The sequence below is a fragment of the Triplophysa rosa genome, linkage group LG25 (genome assembly GCF_024868665.1).
Source record: "Triplophysa rosa linkage group LG25, Trosa_1v2, whole genome shotgun sequence".
Lineage (NCBI taxonomy): Eukaryota > Metazoa > Chordata > Actinopteri > Cypriniformes > Nemacheilidae > Triplophysa > Triplophysa rosa.
In genome coordinates this window covers 1898168-1918096 of record NC_079914.1, presented here as the reverse complement: position 1 = coordinate 1918096, position 19929 = coordinate 1898168, and the positions used below count along the sequence as shown (strand labels likewise).

The 19929-nt window shown below is 47.8% G+C and overlaps 2 protein-coding genes across 4 annotated transcripts in view; both read right to left on the bottom strand.

The window, feature by feature from the left end:
* Positions 1–19929, bottom strand: part of LOC130548587 (uncharacterized) — a 113563-nt gene that overhangs the window by 510 nt on the left and 93124 nt on the right. The window lies entirely within an intron of this gene.
* LOC130548584 (lisH domain-containing protein ARMC9) overlaps positions 1–19929 on the bottom strand; it is a 98583-nt gene that overhangs the window by 66912 nt on the left and 11742 nt on the right. For all 3 annotated transcript variants that reach the window (XM_057325423.1, XM_057325421.1, XM_057325422.1), the window contains 6 exons: positions 15820–15912; positions 7418–7508; positions 7138–7261; positions 6110–6249; positions 5847–5923; positions 3862–3936 (listed from right to left, as the gene is read on the bottom strand). In XM_057325423.1, the coding sequence (XP_057181406.1) occupies positions 3862–3936; positions 5847–5923; positions 6110–6249; positions 7138–7261; positions 7418–7508; positions 15820–15912 (600 nt within the window). The remainder of the gene's footprint in view (positions 1–3861; positions 3937–5846; positions 5924–6109; positions 6250–7137; positions 7262–7417; positions 7509–15819; positions 15913–19929) is intronic.

Sequence of the window (19929 nt, the reverse complement as noted above, 5' to 3'; positions counted from 1 at the left end):
GAGTGTGTCTGACCCTCGAATAGTATCGGGGAGGCTATTCCAGAGTTTAGGTGCTACGTATGAGAAAGCTCTACCCCCTTTGGTGGATTTCGTTATTCTAGGTGTTATCAAAAGTCTGGAGTTTTGAGATCTTAGAGAGCGTGATGGGTTGTAGTGTGGTAGAAGCTCTGTTATGTAGGTAGGGGCTAAACCGTTTAAGGCTTTATAAATAATTAAAAGAACTTTAAAGTCAATACGATACTTAATGGGTAACCAAGTGAAGGGTTGATAACATTGGGGTTATGTGATCGTATTTTCTGGACCTGGTTAGAACTCTGGCAGCTGCATTCTGAACTAACTGTAGTTTGTTTATTGATGATGCAGGACAACCACTAAGTAGTGCATTACAGTAGTCAAGTCTTGAGGTCACAAATGCATGAATAAGCTTCTCTGCGTCAGCCACACATAAAATATTTCGCAATTTGGCAACATTTCTAAGGTGGAAGAAGGCTGTTTTTGTGACATTTGAGATGTGATTTTTAAATGACAGGTAGCTGTCTAATATAACGCCGAGGTCTTTAACTGTATTTGTTGGAGTAACAGTGCAGCCTTCAATTTGCAGGTTATAATCCGAAATATTCTGCTCACGTGTCTTTGGTCCGATAAGTAATATTTCTGTTTTATTAGAATTTAAAAGAAGGAAATTACAAGTCATCCAATGCTTTATATCGTCGATGCACTCTGCCAATTTGGATAGTTGGAAGGAATCATCTGGTCTTGATGAGATATATACTGTAGTTTGATATATACTGTAGCTGAGTATCATCTGCATAACAGTGGAAGCTAATTCCATGTTTTCTAATAATGTTTCCAAGGGGCAGCATGTATATGGAGAATAGCAAGGGTCCTAAAACCGATCCCTGAGGTAATCCATAATTTACTTGCGTTAGATTTGATGATTCCACATTTAAATGGACAAATTGATGTCTGTCTGATAAGTAAGATCTGAACCATTGTAGTGCCTGTCCTTGAATACCGGTATAATTGTGTAAGCGATCTAGAAGTATTTTATGGTGTACAGTATCGAATGCAGCACTAAGGTCAAGCAGGACTAGGAGTGAGATGTTACCTTTATCTGATGCTATAAGCAGGTCGTTTGTAATTTTATCGAGCGCAGTTTCAGTACTATGATGCTGTCTAAAGCCTGACTGGAATTTTTCGTGTATGTCATTATTTTGTAAGAAAGAGCACATCTGAGTGGACACTACTTTTTCTAGTATTTTTGACAGGTAAGGGAGATTTGAAATCGGTCTATAGTTTCCTAGTTCATTGGGGTCTAAGTTTGGTTTGGTTATCGTGATGTGCAGCAATGGCGGCAACATACACTTTTAGGGTGGATGGCGAGAGATTGCTCTCTAGCCTCTCTTAAAGAAAGGACAGCATGACACTGATCACACAACTCTGTGGGTCTTCCCGGCGGGAAGCACACCAGGACGAGAAAAGGCGCAACTTGTAGGCATAGAGGCGCCTATGGGCAGGAGCCCTGGCCTGAGTGATGGTCTCCCTGACCCCTGGGGGCAGGCCACTCAGGATCTCCTTGTCCCGTCCAGGAGCCAGACATGGAGTCTCCAGAGGTCTGCCAGACCAGGTGTCTCGGGTGTCTGACCGGGTTGACCTGGTCAAACCGGTTGACCTGCGCCTGCCCGAACTGCGCGGTGCGGGGGTGGAGTCGCTGCTCTCAGAGTTTAGGTGCTACTCCGCTGCCCGATGCACCATCCCATGGAGAGTGTTGGGGGGAGCGGAATTGGTCCCCCGTCCCGTCCCGCTACGACTCGTCAGCGATGTTGAGGCCGGAGCCGTGCCCGATGTCCTGGGTCTCCCTGGGCTGTCCCCGTCAGGGCTGCTTCTTCTTAGACGGCTGTTGTTGCTGACGGGGACCAGATGTCTTCCTCCGCGAACTTCTCCATCCACGGGGGGCTGCCTGAGAAGGGGGCGCCGGGGCCGGAGGTGTAGAGGCGCAGGGCTGCTGGGAAGCAGATGCCGACCGGGATCTATACGACCTAGAGGTGGCCTGGTCGTGGCGGGGCAGAATGTGTTTAATTGCCTCTGTCTGCTTCTTCACGGTGTCACCAAACAGCCCTCCTTGCGAGATGAGCGCGTCAAGAAAGCAAACTTTCTCGACGTCGCGCATCTGCACAAGGTTCAGCCATAGGTATCTTTCCTGGACCACCAGAGTGGACATCGTCCGACCCAGCGCACGAGCCATCACCTTAGTCACCCGGAGAGTGAAATCAGTGACAGTGCGCAGTTCCTGCATAACCACTGGTGCGGGCACAGGTGCACCGCAACTGCACGCTCTGCCTAGGGTACATCGACGTATCCCTTAGCAGCTCCCGAGTGGAGGGAAGTCAGGGCAACTGAGCTTGTCTGACGTGCACATGCCGAAAATGGGCCTGCCACGTCTTCGTAAGCTTTTCATGCACCTCCGGGAAGAATGGCACTGGAGCGGCTCGTGACTTCACACCGCGCCCCGAATCCAGATACAACAAGTCCAGCCGCGAGCGTTGGGGGAAGGCGGTGCGGTGCACTGCAGCCCAATACTCGCGGCGGCCCTGGCAAGCATGGCTGACATCTCCTCATCGTCCTCGTCTTGGGCTCGACCAGCTGTAGCCGGGAGCTCCAGGGAGTCCTCTGCATCAGATGTCTGGAAGTCACCATCCAATGCTGTGATGGACACTTCGTCCTCGTCACCATCTCCGCTATGAGACGGTCCACTGCTGCTCATCGGAGTTGGGACAGGTGAGCGTGCCGGGGTATGGACGGTCCGCAGTGCTGGCGGCGGATTAATGTCCATGGGAGTCCCCAAATCACCACCGCCGCTCGCCGCTGCGGCAGGCTCGGAAGCCGCCGCGGTGCAGGAAGCAGGCGGTGTTGTGGCTGCGTCCATGCAGAACACAGTCACATGTGACCGCAACACCCTGATCGACATGTGCTCGCAGTGCAGACATGTCAGATCCACGAACGCTGTCTCAGCATGCTTGAGCCCCAAGCATTTGACACAGGATTCGTGCCCGTCTGGTTCGAGAACAAAACGGCCACACCCAAGATTACATCGGCGAGACATGCCAGTGACACGTGCACGCTGTAGGAAATTCTCAACTCTTTCAGGAAAATTTGCTCTTTTAGACACTTATGGCTTTCCACCGAAACACCCGAGGGGAGTTGTACCGAAAGGCCGAGTCCGCTGATCTGCGTCGTATGGTCCAGTAGTACCGAGAGATAAGCGCTTTGCATATAAAGATGCTCAGCAGGTTCCGAAGAACAAAAGGTGAATGAATGGATGCACTTCCTTTTATACCCGTATGTACGGGGCGGAGACTGGCGCGTCATACCATTCGCCAATTTCATTGGCCTTTTAAAAAGTACAATCAGAGTGATAGGTTCTCAAGATCAAACCCCATCTGTCGGTTCAACACAATGTCGAGAGACCAAAAGAAAGGGAACAATATAGTTGACATGCCTTTCAGAACAATTTTTTCAAGCTATAAAACATTAACACTTACAGGAAAATAAAATGCCTTTAAATGTGGAGGACTCGCACATTTGAAATGCAAAACTACAGCAAACAGGCTTAGAATTAGGCTATAGTTCTTGGCCTTTATTTTTATGGAAGATAACAGCCAGGTATTCTTTAAAAATTCACCCATGTTCTATTTAAACCTGAAGTCATACAGGTTTGGGAGTACTGTTTCTTAACATAAGGACATATCAGCTCAGGTACAGTAAATATTCTTGGTCAACCTAAATAGTCTGAAACCTGATGTTCTGACAATAGTATTAAAGCTGTGCTGAGCTGAGATAAAACTGAGATTTAATACACACCATCTTCCTTGCCTCCTCTCGTATCTCTGGCATGGACAGGATGCTGTACAAAGCTCCGTTCACATAGTACCGGATCTGTGCTCACACATACATGTACATGAATACAAAATCAAGAATGACCTCATCTTTAATTGATTTAAATGCCTAAAAAATAAATATATTGTGCCGAAGATCTTTACAAAAAGTAAAGTTGGAATAGTTTAATAGTATAGATTTAACAAGGTTGAACTGATTATTTTAACATTAAAAAGAATAAAAAGTAAAAAAATAAAGTAACAGTAGGTGTGTACATGTTTGACCAGGGCTAGTGTTGAATCCAGTTTTCTTGGTTAAATTACATTTTTAGCCAATTTAGAGTTACAAATTCAGTGCTTGAAATGGGAAAAAAGGTTCCGGTACTCTCTTGTGCACATTGTCATATGCAAATTATTACCACATTTGAAATTTCTAGGATGAAAAAACTGTATTTGGACATTGCTGGTACAACATATTTATTTACTAAACCATTTGCCAAATAATTGATTTAATAATGTTTAATACAAATTTGACCAAAAATGTGTCATTACATTACCTGTGATAATAGTTCTGCAGTCTATTGAATTATTCTGTTTATTAAATCCGTCATATACACACTCAAATCTTGTGCCTTATATGCTATCAACTTATATGTTTCTAGGCATGTCAAGTCGAACACACATTACATTATGTGACAAACCACCTAAGTTTACACAACAGCAGAATACACAAAAGATGAGTTGTTTGCATCTCTAAAATTTTACCATTTATCATTTTTTATTGTAAAACCGCTGGCTTTGTTATGTTTGTCTTCTCACATCTCCCTACACATTCACAGTCATAAGCGCCCGCCTGCAGACTGTCTTCTTCAATTTGATTGGCTGGAATTCCGTAAACCATGTTTGATTGGTCAGTCTGTTGAAATTGAGTAGCTCCGCACCAAAGACACTAGATGTAAAGCCTGCAATCTTTAGCGAAAAAAGCGTAACGGCTAATGTTAACTCTGTGGCTCCAGCGAAAGGTAGGAAAGGAGACCAGAGGCTAGCTTTTTAAGGGATGTCAATGGGAATTGTTAGCCGTTACGTTTTCTCCAACTGGAAGTCTTACTGTCCCTTCCATCTCCCTATAATAAGAGTATCTCTGTCTCTGCGCTAATCTCACTGGTAGCATCTTGGGTATGACTAATGTGTCTCCCTAAGGCCAGGGTTGATCGATCTGAGAGTTCAGAGGTCTCTTGTCCGACTTTGTGTGCCATTCCAGACATTTATTTTTGGGTTTGAGGTGGAAATTTCCGAAATCGCAGTTGTTTAGAACGTAGCATAAGTGCTCCCTCCCTATAGCGGGAGGTCATCACTAATAATCACCCATTCAATGACGCTTTGATTCGGAGTGGCAAAGTACCGGGTGTTCTGCCAATTTATGCTACCCTGTCAAATTTTGCTACCTCCATACAAAACAGGACTAACCCCTCCCCCAACCCAACCCTTACACCTAAATTAACCCTCCCCCAACCCAATCACAACACGAGGGTAGCAAAATTCTATGGGTAGCATAAATTGACAGAATACCGGCAACATGTGAGAAATGCAGGAATGCAAGAAAAAGTGAAGGTACACTAAAGATTAAAATAGAGAAGTGTGTACTGGCGCGTATCGGCCCACTTCAAGCACTGTACAAATTTACAAAGTTTCAATATTAAAATTATTTGATGAATTTGGTTTTGAGGCCATTGAGCAAATGTAATATAATGACAAACACTTCATTCCGCAATAAAAAAACTAGGTAAAAGGAGAGTGAAATATTCAAGAGTACACTTGCAAGTCAAACAATTTAAACCAAAGTTGACAAAAGGCTCATTTTAGTGACGTGTCTGATATAAAAGCTGACGCTGTCCCAGGCTATTCACTGGTCAATGACTCAAACTCAAACAACACATCCTGTTTCCAGCTATTAAGCAAATGGTGGCTCACCTCATGGTTTTCGTGTCCCAGGAGCTCCGTCAGAACTTTCAGGACCTGCTCGGCCTCTTCTGCACACTTCTGCTTTCCTGAAATGTGAGCAGCGTGATAAATGAACACTGCAATGCTTACGTGCCTTCATTGATCAAATCAAATAAGCAACCAATAAAAAGTGGGTAAAATTCACACAAAAGGTGATGGAGTAAAAAAAATAGTGCATACTCTATATCCATTTATTTATTAATAATAAAACGTAATTTTGTGTGGCAGTGTACCTTGAGTGCGCAGACAGAGGTTCATGAGCAGAGAGATGGCGTATTCCAGCGTGTAGTCAGACAGACAGTCTGAATCGTGAAGCTCTTTGACCAACCAGCCAATCAGACCGTCTCGTATCATAGCCGACTGTTGTACTCGTCTAGACACATCAGAAAACATTGAATCTAAATTTCTCGCCATTTCTATTTTACTATTCTTTTGAGTTCATATTTTCTGTTCATCGTTTGACATGTTAACTCTTTTAAGGATAATTTTCTTTCCAGCAACTCTATATTTTGTAACATTTGTTCATGCAAAATGTTTTCCGTCAACATTTGTATGTCGTACAGTAGTCTGCAAATTTTGTGCTGCTGTTTTAAATTCACTTCTTTTGTAAAAAAAGAACATTGCTGTGGAATTTTCACAACAGGAGGGTGAGTAAATAATGACACAGTTTTCATATTTATGTGAACTAATCCTTTAATGTGCAGGGACAACTATGAGATATTCAAAGATCGAAGGTTTTTTGAGCAGCAACATTGGCTGAACCAATGTCACAAGTTTGTTGTGTTACAACAGTATCGGTTTACCTGCCCAGCGGCAGATGGATGAAGTGTCTAAAAAACAATAATTATGTTGGCTTGAGAAAGCCATCTATCTACACAATTAATAATAAAAAACGAAATTATATCAAAGCTAATATAAACAAAACCTAATAAGTTGTAAGAAAATTAATACAACACAGGTAGATTTTGTCTGGTTGTGATCTCTCACTCTCTCTTTCTCAAGCCAACATAAAGTTTGTTCACAAACTTTTACCTCATCTAGTTATTTTTGCTATTTGATCAAAGATGTGAACAAAGTTATGCAATTATAATCTAAAACACAATATTGCACCTTCTCCTAACCAGACACAATGCAATAAAGTGTCTGTCAGTCGCATAAATGTAAAAGCAATTATATTAAACATAAATTTTAAAAATGTTCTCAGCGCCAACATGCTTATAACCATGCTAACTATATATATATACAGGACGAAACTGAGTACCTGAGGCTGAGCTTCTGCAGAGCCGCGAGCACATTCTCTCGAGTTACCGACTCTTTCTCTTCCGTCCTCAGAGAGTCTACCAGAAACCTCAGTAGAGAAGGTATCTGAGAAAGGTACATGCGGCCTGGGCGTGAAATAATGAATGAGATGACAAACACATTTTAAAACCCAAAACAGATTTCATTAATTAAATGTGAATAATCAAACTACAAAAAAAACAATTCCTTTCGACACCTCGTACTAAAATGTGTTTTAGTCATGGACATTTTTTTTTACTCACCATCACACAAAGAGGCAAAGGCGTTGATAAGGCGTGCCATATACTGTCTGACAATCTCATTCTTGGATTTTATGAGATGAAGAACAGTTTTCTGAAAAAAGTAAAGAAAATCGGTATGATTGATTTTGGTGCATTTGTATATGGTGACTGTTTCCGTTTTAGGGCATGAAGTTCAAACAAGACGAAAATAAAAGTGCTGTGAAATATAGGTTTATAAACTGAACAGAGACTCTAACTGTGCGTTCACACCGCTGGCGTCGAGAGCGTAAAAGTGGCCGGAAGTCATATATTTTCAATGTGAGCCGGCAGCGAGCAGCGGTGAGCAGCAGCATGTAGCGTCTTGGCCGTTGAGGAGAGTTGAAATCAGATCAACTTTATGGTAATGAGCTATGACGCAGTTCGGCAGCAACCAATCGGAATGTAGAAATCCACCGCTTGAGAGGATTCCATAGAACGCAGCCCTGTAAACTTTGGTCTACGTGAGAGCGATTTTTGATGCTCTAGACCAGTGGTCACCAACCCCGTTCCTGGAGATCGACCGTCCTGCAGACTGCAGCTCCAACCCTGCTTCAGCACACCTGTCTGTAATTATCAAGCAAACCTGAACACCTTGATTAGATAGTTCAGGTGTGTTTGATTGGGGTTAGAGCTGAAATCTTCAGGACGGTCGATCTCCAGGAGCAGGGTTGGTGACCACTGCTCTAGACAGTGGCGGTGTGAAAGCACAGCAAGTGTGTAACCTAAAGACTTACAAAAGAATGGAAACTCACATATGTAATGCTGAAACCTGATCTGTTACAAAGTGTCTACACCAGACGCTGCGCGATGCAACGCAACAAAAGAACGCATTAGAACCCATTATAATTTTACATTTTGTCCACACTGGATGCAGCGCGACGCGACAATCCCATTAGAACAAGCGTGCACTTATAAAAAAACTGTAAAATGTAAAAAAACGGATTTTACAGTTTTTTTTCAGAAATTTTACACTGACCAAAATTATAAACGCAACACTTTTGCACACTTTTAAAACTGCACATTTTAGAGTGGAATTTTTATGGTGGCCAGCCTAAGGCACACCTGTGCAATAATCATGCCGTCTAATCAGCATCTTGACATGCCACACCTGTGAGGTGGATGGATTATCTTGGCAAAGGAGAAGTGCTCACTAACACAGATTTAGACAGATTTGTGAACAATATTTTAGAGAAATAGGCCTTTGTGTACATTGAAAAATTCTTAGATCTTTGAGTTCAGCTCATGAAAAATGGGGGAAAAAAAGTTCCTTTTCTGTCGGTCTCTCGACGTTGTGTCGAACCGACAGATGGGGTTCGTCCCTGAGAACCAATCGCTTCCGACTACTTAGAAAAGGCCAATGAAAATTGGCAAATGAAATTTGCATGCCGGACTCCGCCCCGGACATCCGGGTATAAAAGGGAGACGGCGTGCATCATTCATTCACCTTTTGTTCTTCGGAGCCTTCGCTGATGAAGATCGACTCTTGCTACTTAGCAAAAGAATTCTACTTGCCGGTTCTACGACGTGGTGCAGCGGACTGTCCCTTCCTGCAGCGACTTTCCCTGGGCGTCTCGGCGGTTCCAGAGGTGTTCGAGCTGCAGACGGTGACTCACCGTCTGCGTTCTAAAAGAGCTAATTTCTCCAGCGCGGCATGTCCCGCTGTTCTCGTGGGTGCGGTGTCCTCATCGAGGAAGGGGACAAGCACGATGTCTGTGTCAGGTGTTTGGGGGTCCAACACGCTGAGGCAGCCTTCGTGGACTCATCTTGCCCGCACTGGGGCAAGATGGTCATAGAGACGTTGCGGTCATGGGTGGCTGTCTTCTCCCGAGAACCAGCCACCACCTCGCAGGTTTCCCGGGCTGTGACGAGGATGGCTAAGGCCATTCCGTTCGCCAAGGCGAGCGGCGAGGGTGATATGGGGGTTTCTGCGAGCGCTAATCCGTCAGCCAAGTGCTCGCGGACCGCTCGCACCCTGTCTCGCTCGCCTCATCGTTCCCTAGCTGGCGTTGCCACACCGTCAGCGTCCTCCTTCACGCATTCGGACACGATGCGTGATGATGATGAGATGTCCATCGCAGCATTGGAGAGCGAATTGCTGGCATCCGATCCCGACGACTCTCTGCAGCTCCCCCCCAAAGGGGGACGAGCTCAGGAGGAAGCGGATGTCGAGATGTCGGCCATGCTTTCCCGGGCCGCCGTGTGCATTGGGTTAGAGTGCACTCCGGTGCCTCTCCCCCAGCGCTCACGGTTGGACACGTGGTTCTTGGGCTCTGAACGCGACTCCAAGCCGCGCCCAACCCCGGTTCCATTCTTCCCGGAAGTGCATGAGGAACTGACGAAGACATGGAACGCCCCTTTCTCGGCGTGTACACGTCAAACCGGTTCCGTCGCTCTCTCTTCCCTCGATGGTGGGGTGGCTAGGGGTTACGTTGACGTGCCCGAGGTGGAACGTGCAGTCTCGGTGCACCTGTGCCCGCAGGCGGCGTCCACCTGGAGAGGTCGACCGAAACTCCCGTCCAAGGCATGTAGTACCTCGGCATCGCTGGTGTCGAAGGCCTACACTGCCGCGGGCCAAGCTGCCTCCTCTCTCCACGCCATGGCCATCCTGCAGGTCCATCAGGCCAAGGCGTTGAAAGAGATCCACGAGGGTAAGACCGACCCGGGGTTAATGCAGGAACTCCGCACCGCCACCGACCTCGCTCTAAGGGCGACCAAGGTGACCGCGCGGGCCCTGGGTTGGGCGATGTCCACCATGGTGGTCCAGGAGAGGCATCTCTGGCTCAACCTTGCGCAGATGAGCGACGCCGAGAAAGTCCGCTTTCTCGACGCGCCCATTGCGCAGGGTGGGCTGTTTGGTGACACTGTCGAGGACTTCGCTCAGCAGTTCTCGACAGTGAAGAAGCAGACGGAGGCGATCAGCCATATCCTACCCCGCCGGGACTCGGCCGCCCGTAGGCCTTCGAGTTCCCGTGCGGCCTCTGCTCCCCAGCAGCCCCGGCCCCCTTCGAAGCCAGCTCCGGTTCCAGCGCTCCCTACCCAGGCGGCACCCCGGAAAAGGGCGTCGAAGGGGAGACCACCACCCCGTCAGCAACCTTCTAGGAAGAAGCGACCCTGACGGGAAGACCCCAGGGAGGTTAACACCATCGGGCCCATTTCCAGCCATATCATCGCTGGACGGTCGATCCGGGACGGTTCCTGCCCCGTTCCAACATCAGGGCATCCCCACGGGGGCCTAGCGCCCACTTTTTCACAAAAAGAGTTTCCTATCTCCCTGGGTGTTCTTCACAGCCGCTCTCACCCTCTGTCAGATGGTGTTCGGCCACTCGACGTTGCGTCTTGGCGAGGCGCAACATCGAATGTATTTTGCAGCCCTCAGCACTCTCAAATCGACGGTGCGGGGACCTGCATCGCCAGGCAGGCAAACCAGCAGAGCCAGTCTTCTTCCCGGGGGCCCCCCGGCGAGAGAACCGCACTGCCAGCCATCGAACCACCCCCCGGGGGGGTCGATGAAGCAGATCGTTCCCTTAGTCCCCGTCACGGTCCCTGGGAGCTTGGCTCGAGCTTCCCACACTGTCACGGTGCCTGAGAAGGACGATCCGTCTCGGCTACGCGATCCAGTTCGCCAGAAACCTGCCCAAGTTTCGGGGCATCCTCGCCACCTCGGTCAGAGGCCGGGATGCTCCCGTACTATGGGGCGAGGTCGCCACCCTTCTGGCGAAGGGTGCGATCGAGTCCGTCCCCTTAGCCGAGATGTCCAAGGGGTTTTTCAGCCCTTACTTCATCGTCCCCAAAAAAGGCGGGGGGTGCGCCCCATCCTAGATCTGCGTACCCTGAACAGACACCTGCACAAGCTGCAGTTCAGGATGCTCACGCAGAAGCGCATCCTGGCATCTGTCAGATGTCAGGATTGGTTCATGGCAATCGACCTGAAGGACGCTTACTTTCATGTCTCGATTCTCCCTCGTCATCGCCCGTTCCTACGGTTCGCTTTCGAGGGTCTGGCATATTAGTACAGAGTCCTCCCCTTCTGTCTGTCTCTGTCTCCACGAGTCTTTACGAAGATCGTGGAGGCCGCCCTCTCTCCCCTCAGGGAGAAGGGTGTGAGAGTACTCAACTATCTCGACGACTGTCTTATCTTGGCACACTCGCGAGATCTGTTGTGTGCACACACCTGGTGCTCCGGCACCTAGATCAATTGGGACTACAGGTCAACCGAGAGAAGAGCAAGCTCTCCCCCGTGCAGAGCATCCTCTATCTTGGTATGGAACTCAACTCTGTCACCATGACAGCGCGACTGTCCGCAGTACGTGCCCAGTCGGTGTTGAACTGCCTGGATCATTTCACGAAGTCAGCGGTTCCCCTGAAACTATTTCAGAGGCTCCTGGGACACATGGCATCCTCGGCGGCGGTGATACCCCTCGGGCGGGTTGATGCCGTTCGCTCGCTGCAGTTAACACGACTCGCCCGACGCCTCCTCCGGTGGAGTCAGCAGGTGACCCGCTCCCTGCGTGCCACGTATATCCCAGGCGACCTGAACCAGACAGCCGACGCGCTCTCTCGTCAGTCTACGCCTCGCGGAGAGTGGCGACTCCACCCCCGCGCAGTCCAGCTCATTTGGGTGCAGTTCGGGCAGGCCCAGGTAGACCTGTTTGCCTCCCTCGAAACCACCCATTGCCCGCTTTGGTACTCTCTGACCGAGGGACCCCTCGGCACGGATGCCCTAGCGCACAGCTGGCCGCGGGACAAGCGGAAGTATGCCTTTCCCCCAGTGAGCCTCATTGCACAGGTCCTTTGCAAGGTCAGGGAAGAGGAGCATCAAGTGCTACTAGTTGCGCCATACTGGCCCAACCGGACTTGGTTCTCGGAGCTAATGCTCTTGACGACAGCTCCCCCCTGGCCGATTCCCCTGACGAAGGACCTGCTTTCCCAGGGGAGGGCACGTTATGGCATCCCAGGCCAGACCTCTGGAACCTCCATATCTGGCCCCTGGACGAGATGAGGAGATCCTGAGTGGCCTACCCCCTGCGGTGGTTGAGACCATCACTCAGGCTAGGGCCCCGGCCACTAAGCTGCTATACGCCTATAAGTGGCGCCTCTTCTCGTCCTGGTGCTCTTCTCGAAGAGAAGACCCACAGAGTTGCTCGATCGGGAACGTGCTGTCCTTACTCGAGAGTAATCTCTCCCCTTCCACACTGAAAGTGTATGTAGCCGCCATTGCCGCTCATCACGACCCAGTTGCTGGTAACTCTCTAGGACAGCACAACCTGATCATTAGGTTTCTAAGGGGCACGAGAAGGCTACCACCTGTACCCTCCGTACCCTCTTGCGACCTTGATGTGGTCCTGGCGGGCCTCAAGAGGCCCTCCTTCGAGCCCCTAGGAGATTTGCTTTTTCTCACCTCACGATGAAGACGGCTCTCCTGATGGGGCTCACCTCCAAGAGGGAAGGGGACCTACAAGTATTCTCCGTGTCCACAGATTGCCTAGAACTCGGGCCCGGTGATTCTCACATTATCCTGAGACCTGGCTACTTGCCCAAAGTTCCCACCACTCCCCCTAGAGACCAGGTGGTGAACTTGCAGGCGCTCCCCACCGGGGAGGAAGACCCAACCCCATCTGTGTTGTGTCCAGTACGCACATTGCACATGCTCTACTTGGACCGCACACAGAGCTTCAGGAGCTCTGAGCAGCTCTTTGTCTGTTTTGGAGGTCAGCAGAAGGGGAGGGCTGTCTCAAAACAGAGATTGGCGCACTGGATCATGGACGTCGTCACTACGGTGTACCAGTCCCAAGACCGCCTGTGCCAACTGGCAGTGAGAGCTCACTCCACCCGGAGTATAGCCTCCTCGTGGGCACTGGCTCAGGGCGCCTCTCTGGCAGACATCTGCAGAGCTGCGGGTTGGGCTACGCCCAACACCTTCATGAGGTTCTACAGCCTCAGCCAATCATCTTTTTCTGGCCCACCTTAACATTTCAAATAAGTGGAGAGACTTTAAGAACGGTGTGCTTTAATTGCACGTCCTCCTGAGACGCCACATCTTTAAAAGTCCAAAACGCTGCTACATTCAAAACGAAAGTAATTCCCGTGGCTCATAATGTTTTACATCTTATAAAGCGATTTGATTGGTCAGTCCAAGAAACTTAATGTTATTTACAATGTTATAATCAGCAATGCATTGCACAGCCACAGGCAATCGGTTTGCGCACGCGATAGGTCGCGTTCTAAAACGCGTTTTGTGCCCTTGAAAGTAGGCTAACTATAGGAAGGGTACACCACAAGAACGGTTGTCTCAGATAAGGGGAAAACAGTGTTGTTTTTATTACTTCATTCATTATGTATAACGGCTATATTTACGAAAAACAGCTGTTCATCTCCCCCAGAACTCGCACTATACAAAGGATCTGCCCTATAAGTGCGTGGGGCACGTGAATGCGATTGGAATTCACACAAAGATGTGATAATAGCGCTCAGTTTCTTGCACAGATCAATTGACTCGCTTTATAAGACGCTAATTTAACATCACAAGGGGCAGGGCTTACTTTTGTGTTGAATGTATTTGCGTTTTTTACTTTTATTGATTTAACTTTAAATAATTCAACCAAATAGCTTCAGAAATATCTTCTTGAAAAAACAAACCAACCCACATCTCGATGTACTGGAGGACTGTGGGTGAGTAAATTAGTAGCAATTTTTGGGTAAAGTAACGCATTAAGGAATATAAAATACAAGACAATATCCCTTTTAATTTAATATCATGAAAAGGCACAAATACTGGATGCAATATTTGTGTGCATGTTTTAATCATGGCCTATAAGTAACAGCAACAAAAACAGTACAAAAGGAACAAAACGCAATAAATAACAGACGAAATGAGAATATGGTAAAAAAACTGGCCAACATCCTAATTATACTTTTGGAATCTGGCCCTCAAAGAAAAGTAGTTGAAGACCCCTGCGGTAGGGCGTACGCCTGCGAAAGCACCTTCCCCCTCCTAGGTGGGTCAGCGTGCTATTTTCGCCTCCCTTCTTCCCCCACTGGGTGAAGAACAGGCATTCCATCCATCACTAAGCACCTCCTGCGGGTGGGCTGGGCAGAGCAGCCCTGCCCCCTTAGGTCGGGTACCAGCTGAGTTATCTATGCATAGCTCTAACCGGACCTAGTGCTCCAGACGTAGTAACCCCCCAGCAGGGCGGTTCCATCTGATGTATCCTCATGATTGGTTCCCACCTTGGCAACCCATGACCTTCCCTAGGTGGACCTCCACCTTGCGGTAAACTCCTTCAGACCGCACATTCCTCCCATGAGTTCTCCTCTAAACGGCGAGACCATGTTGGTATCTCCACTAAACTCCTCCCTACGGTAGGAAGTGGTCTCTGTAGCGCGTCCCCCATTTGAGGAAGTAGCGCTTACCCAGTGGCCTTACGGTACCGTGCGGCTTCTCGCTGTTAGAGAAACAAGGCAGGGGCTTCCCACCTTTTCAAAAAAGCTCTGGGACCCCCTACCTATCCGGTAGGTTACAATTTCGCGGTAGCGCTCACATCTGACACGCCCAAGCCAGTCACCGTCGCTTCGCTAGAGATTGTGACACGGCACAGCGCCGTGACGTTTTCCATAGGAACCCCATCTGTCAGTTCGACACAACGTCGAGAGACCGACAGAAAGGGAACGTCTTGGTTACGGATGTAACCTCAGTTACCTGATGGAGGGAACAAGACGTTGTGTCCTTCATGCCACAACGCGTGCCGCCCGCTGCAGCAGTCGAGGGAGGTCTCAGGCTCCTCAGCCCAAAGGTGAATGAATGCAGCACGCCGTCTCCCTTTTTATATCCAGGGGTGGAGTCCGGCATGCAAATTTCATTCGCCAATTTCATTGGCCTTTTCTAAACTAGTCAAGAAGTTGATAGGTTCTCAAGATGAACCCCATCTGTCGGTTCGACACAACACTCGTTCCCTCCATCATGGAACTGAGGTTACATCCGTAACCAAGTCGTTTCTTTTTTTACAGTTTCTTTTTGAAATACGGTCAACAACTATAAAATTACAGAACAAGACAACACATTTACATGAAAAATGGGGAAAACAATTGAATATATCTCCTTATATCCTATAATTTTACAGAAAAAATATTTCTGTTTTTCCAGTTTAAAGAAAATTTCTGGTTTTTTACGGAATTCTTTTTTTACAGTGTGTGTCGCATCGCGGCGTGCCTGGTGTAGACACGGTGTTACATTCTATTTTTTTCCCAAGCACCTGAGAAAAGCACCTCTTTATTAGCCCTGAGGCCACAGATGAAGACAGATAACATCATGGGCTAAATAGACTCAAGATTGATAAATAAAAGCATAACTTTATCAACATTGATATGAAACAGGGATTGTAATGCACCTGTTTGGTACTATACCACTCCAGAAGATCGCTGTTGATGAAAGCCTGCAGAACTGTGTCTCTCTGCTCACCATGAAGAGATCGAGTCAACCTCTATACATCCAAAACACATAAAAGAAAACCCAGTATATCCTATTCAAGAAACAATTTAAGCAACTTACTTAAAGAGACAGTGCACCTATATATAAAAATTATATTTACTCTCATATTGTTCAAAACCTGTAAATGATTCTTCTGTAGAACACAGAGTGAGAAATTTGAGTTTTGAGTGAGAAATTTCTTAGTGGTTTTGTGCCCATATAGTGGAAGTCAATGGGGTCCAGTGTTGTATGGTTATCTGTCACGATCACTAGGATGTAGAACCCAAATGCAGGCAGCAGGTACAAAACACAAACTTTAATCAAAACATAAATACCCTTGATGGGGGGAAACGATAACAGAACAAATTACTTCAAAACAAAGACTTCCCATGATGAGGCAAAAACAAGAGAGACAGGATCAACTTAACTAAACACTCTACAGGAACTTGACAAAACTAGAGATTCAGGAACTAGGACATCAGGTAAGTACATCTACAAAGCAAAACTAAACAGAACAGAACAGGACAGCAAACACAATGGCATTAAATAGGGGAACTAACAAGGGGTAATTACAATAGCCAGGTGTGGGGAATGAAACAACGGCGGGAAGCTAAACAAGGAAACGAGGGGGCGGGGTCAAGAGACAAGATTACTGTATATGAACAGCACTCAGTCACTCAGTCTTTGTCTGGTCTCGTTGAACATACCACGCTACAGTGACTTTGTTCCTACTCACCCGATTACTCGTACCTCTCAAGAATAAGAAGTTGTCATCCTCATCGTCTCGTCCTCATCGTCTGGTAACCTACAAAGAAGGAAAGTTACTCACCTTCTCTTGCTCAGTGACTGTCCAAGTGTATGTGTGGAGCTGCACCTTATATCATCAGCCATTGGATTACTTACCTGCCTTTTGTTCAATAAATACTTACCTGTTTATATACTCAGTCTCCACTGGTCTGTGGTACCGTAACAGAAGACCAGCCCCAACACCGAACCATGAGCACTTCACCCACGGATCCCTTCCAGGAAATGCGCCTCCGTGAGGCGCTCTTACGCACTCCCACTACATCAGTCACTGCACCGACTCAAGCTACCGTTGTCGCAGGTCCCATGGCTAACCCGGCGCCCTATTCTGGTCTGGCGGAGGAATGTAAATATTTCCTTCTTCAATGCTCTCTAATCTTCGAAATGCAACCTAACCGTTTTACCACAGATCGAGGAAAGATAGCATTCATCGTTTCACTCCTCATGGGAAAAGCATTGCGGTGGGCTGAATTGATCTGGCATCAGAACGGGTCGTTTATGCAATCCATCCCCGATTTCATGGAATACTTTCAGGGTTTTTTTGGAATACCCTCAGGCGATTCTATGGTCTGTAACTCTCTTTACCATCTTAAACAGGGAAATATGTCGGCTGCGGATTACTCCTTGAAGTTTCGCATGGTAGCGGCTGCTAGCGGCTGGAATGAACGTGCCCTTCTGACCACCTACTGCAATGGTCTCAAATCAGAACTCCGGTTACAAATATCGGCATACAATGACACCATGGGTTTGGAGTGATTTATTCAACTGTCTATCCGAATGGAAAATCGTATGCAGGCCTGTTACAAGGGAATTAAACGACCCCTCACATCACCACTCCTCCGCGAGCCAGACCCGTCTTCTCCAGAACCAGAGGCTATGCAATTGGACTACCCGCATTCCATTATTAGAACGTCAATGGTGGCTGACCCAGGGTCTGTGTCTGTATTGTGCTTCTGCTGGGCATTCCATAAATGAATGTCCCATCCGCCCTCCAAGAGCCTTGGTGAGTACGGTTCAACCTGAATCTCACAAACACACTACTCTAACCACAAAATTGACACTCCATATATCTGATATCTCTTTTACAGTCACAGCCCTCATTGACTCGGGGTCAGCCGGCCACTTTATCTCCGCCCAGCTCTTCTCCAACCTCCAAATCTGTAAGAACTGGATCCCACAGAGTATCCAGGTCCAATCCGTAACAGGAAAACCACTTAACCGTGCATCCATTTATTACCGTACCCTCTTCATCACCCTGACAGTGGGCCTGCTACATCAAGAAGACATCAGTCTTTTGGTTCTGGAGAATTCTAAAGCGCATATCATCCTAGGGCGACCGTGGTTGATACAATATCATCTAGAACTCTCTTGGGACACAGGAGAAGTGAAGAAATGGGGCGATCACTGCTTCCCTTCATGCTTCCCTTAGTCGCAATGCTTCCACTGCCCTATCCATCTACTCCACTACCATAGAAAGCCAAGAAGGTTGATGCACCTATCAACATCCCACAGGAATAAATTTATCCACTCACTATCCCCGAACAGGAGGCCATGGAGAAGTACATCGAAGAGGCTTTACAACAAGTATATATCCAACCTTCGACTTCCCCTGCTGCATCTCCCTTCTTCTTCGTGGCCAAGAAGGATGGCGGCCTCCGCCCATGTATCGATTATCGTGCCCTAAATAAAATCACCATTAAATTCTGCTACCCCCTTCCTCTCGTACCGGCGGACTTGGAACAACTTCGAGGAGCTCAAATCTTCATTAAACTTGACCTCCGAAGTGCATATAACCTTATCCGAAAAGTGGAGACGAATGGAAAACGACATCCTCGACATCGACGACATCCTCATCTTCTCCAAAACCCTTGCAGCACACCACCATCATGTGAAGGAGGTTCTCAACCGTCTCTGTAAACACCAGCTGTATCTCAAGGCCTAAAAGTGTGAGTTCCACCAATCTGACATACAATTCTTAGGTTACACACCTTACACACCTTAAGGAGGTGTGAGTATGGACGATCGGAAGGTGGAGACCATTAAAGCCTGGCCAGTTCCCTCAACCGTCAAGGACTTGCAGAGATTTCTGGGGTTTGCAAATTTTTACCGCCGGTTCATTCATAACTACAGTTCCATTGCCCAACCTCTTACAACTCTTCTCCGAGGAAAACCGAAAACCCTGTCCTGGACTCCCGAAGCGGACCAAGCCTTACAAGCACTCAAAACTTCTTTCTGTTCAGCACCCCTCCTCATCCATCCCGATCCAACCAAGCCCTTCACGGTGTCGGAGCCGTCCTTTCCCAGCAGCAGGGGAATCCACCAAAACTTTATCCATGCGCCTTCTATTCGCACAAGTTCAGCCCAGCAGAGGTTAGCTACGACATAGGTAATCGAGAGTTACTCGCAATCAAGCTGGCTCTTGACAAATAGAGACATTGGCTCGAAGGCGCGAGACATCCCTTCACGGTGTTCACCAATCACAAAAATCTACAGTACCTCTGTGAAGTAAAACGACTCAATCCCCGTTAAGCTCACTGGGTGCTCTTTTCACAAGGTTCAACTTTACTATCACCTACCGTCCAGGAGACAAGAACCATAAAGCTGATGCCCTCTCCCGTCTATACTCATCCGACGAAGAAATCAAATCTCCGGAAAACATACTGCCAGATACTCTCTTTGTTAATCCCATTCAATGGAGTGTAGAAGACACGATTCCCGACACACCCCAAGATGCTCCGCCGGGCTGTCCACCTAACCACAAGTATGTACCTCGAACTCACCGGACGCCGCTCATTATCCAGGCACATACTTCGGCAGGCACTTGTCACCCCGGCGTAAATCAAACCCTCTCACTGCTGGAACACCGCTTCTGGTGGCCCAACATGGCTCAGGATGTCAGAAGGTTCGTGAGTAGGTGCAAGGAATGTGCCCTTTCAAAAACCCCCTGTCGACTCCCATCTGGGAAACTTTGTCCTCTCCCCATCCCAAACCGCCCAAGGTCACATCTGGGAGTGGACTTCGCAACGGATCTTCCGCCATCACAGGGCAATACATGTATCTTCATCATCGTCAACCGTTTCTCCAAATCCATCCGCCTAATACCAGTCAAGGTGTTGCCTACTGCTATGCAAAGCACAGAACTCTTCTTCCAACATGTCTTTCGTTACTTTTGCATCTCCGAAGACATCGTATCTGACCGAGGTCCCCAGTTCATTTCGTGAGTATG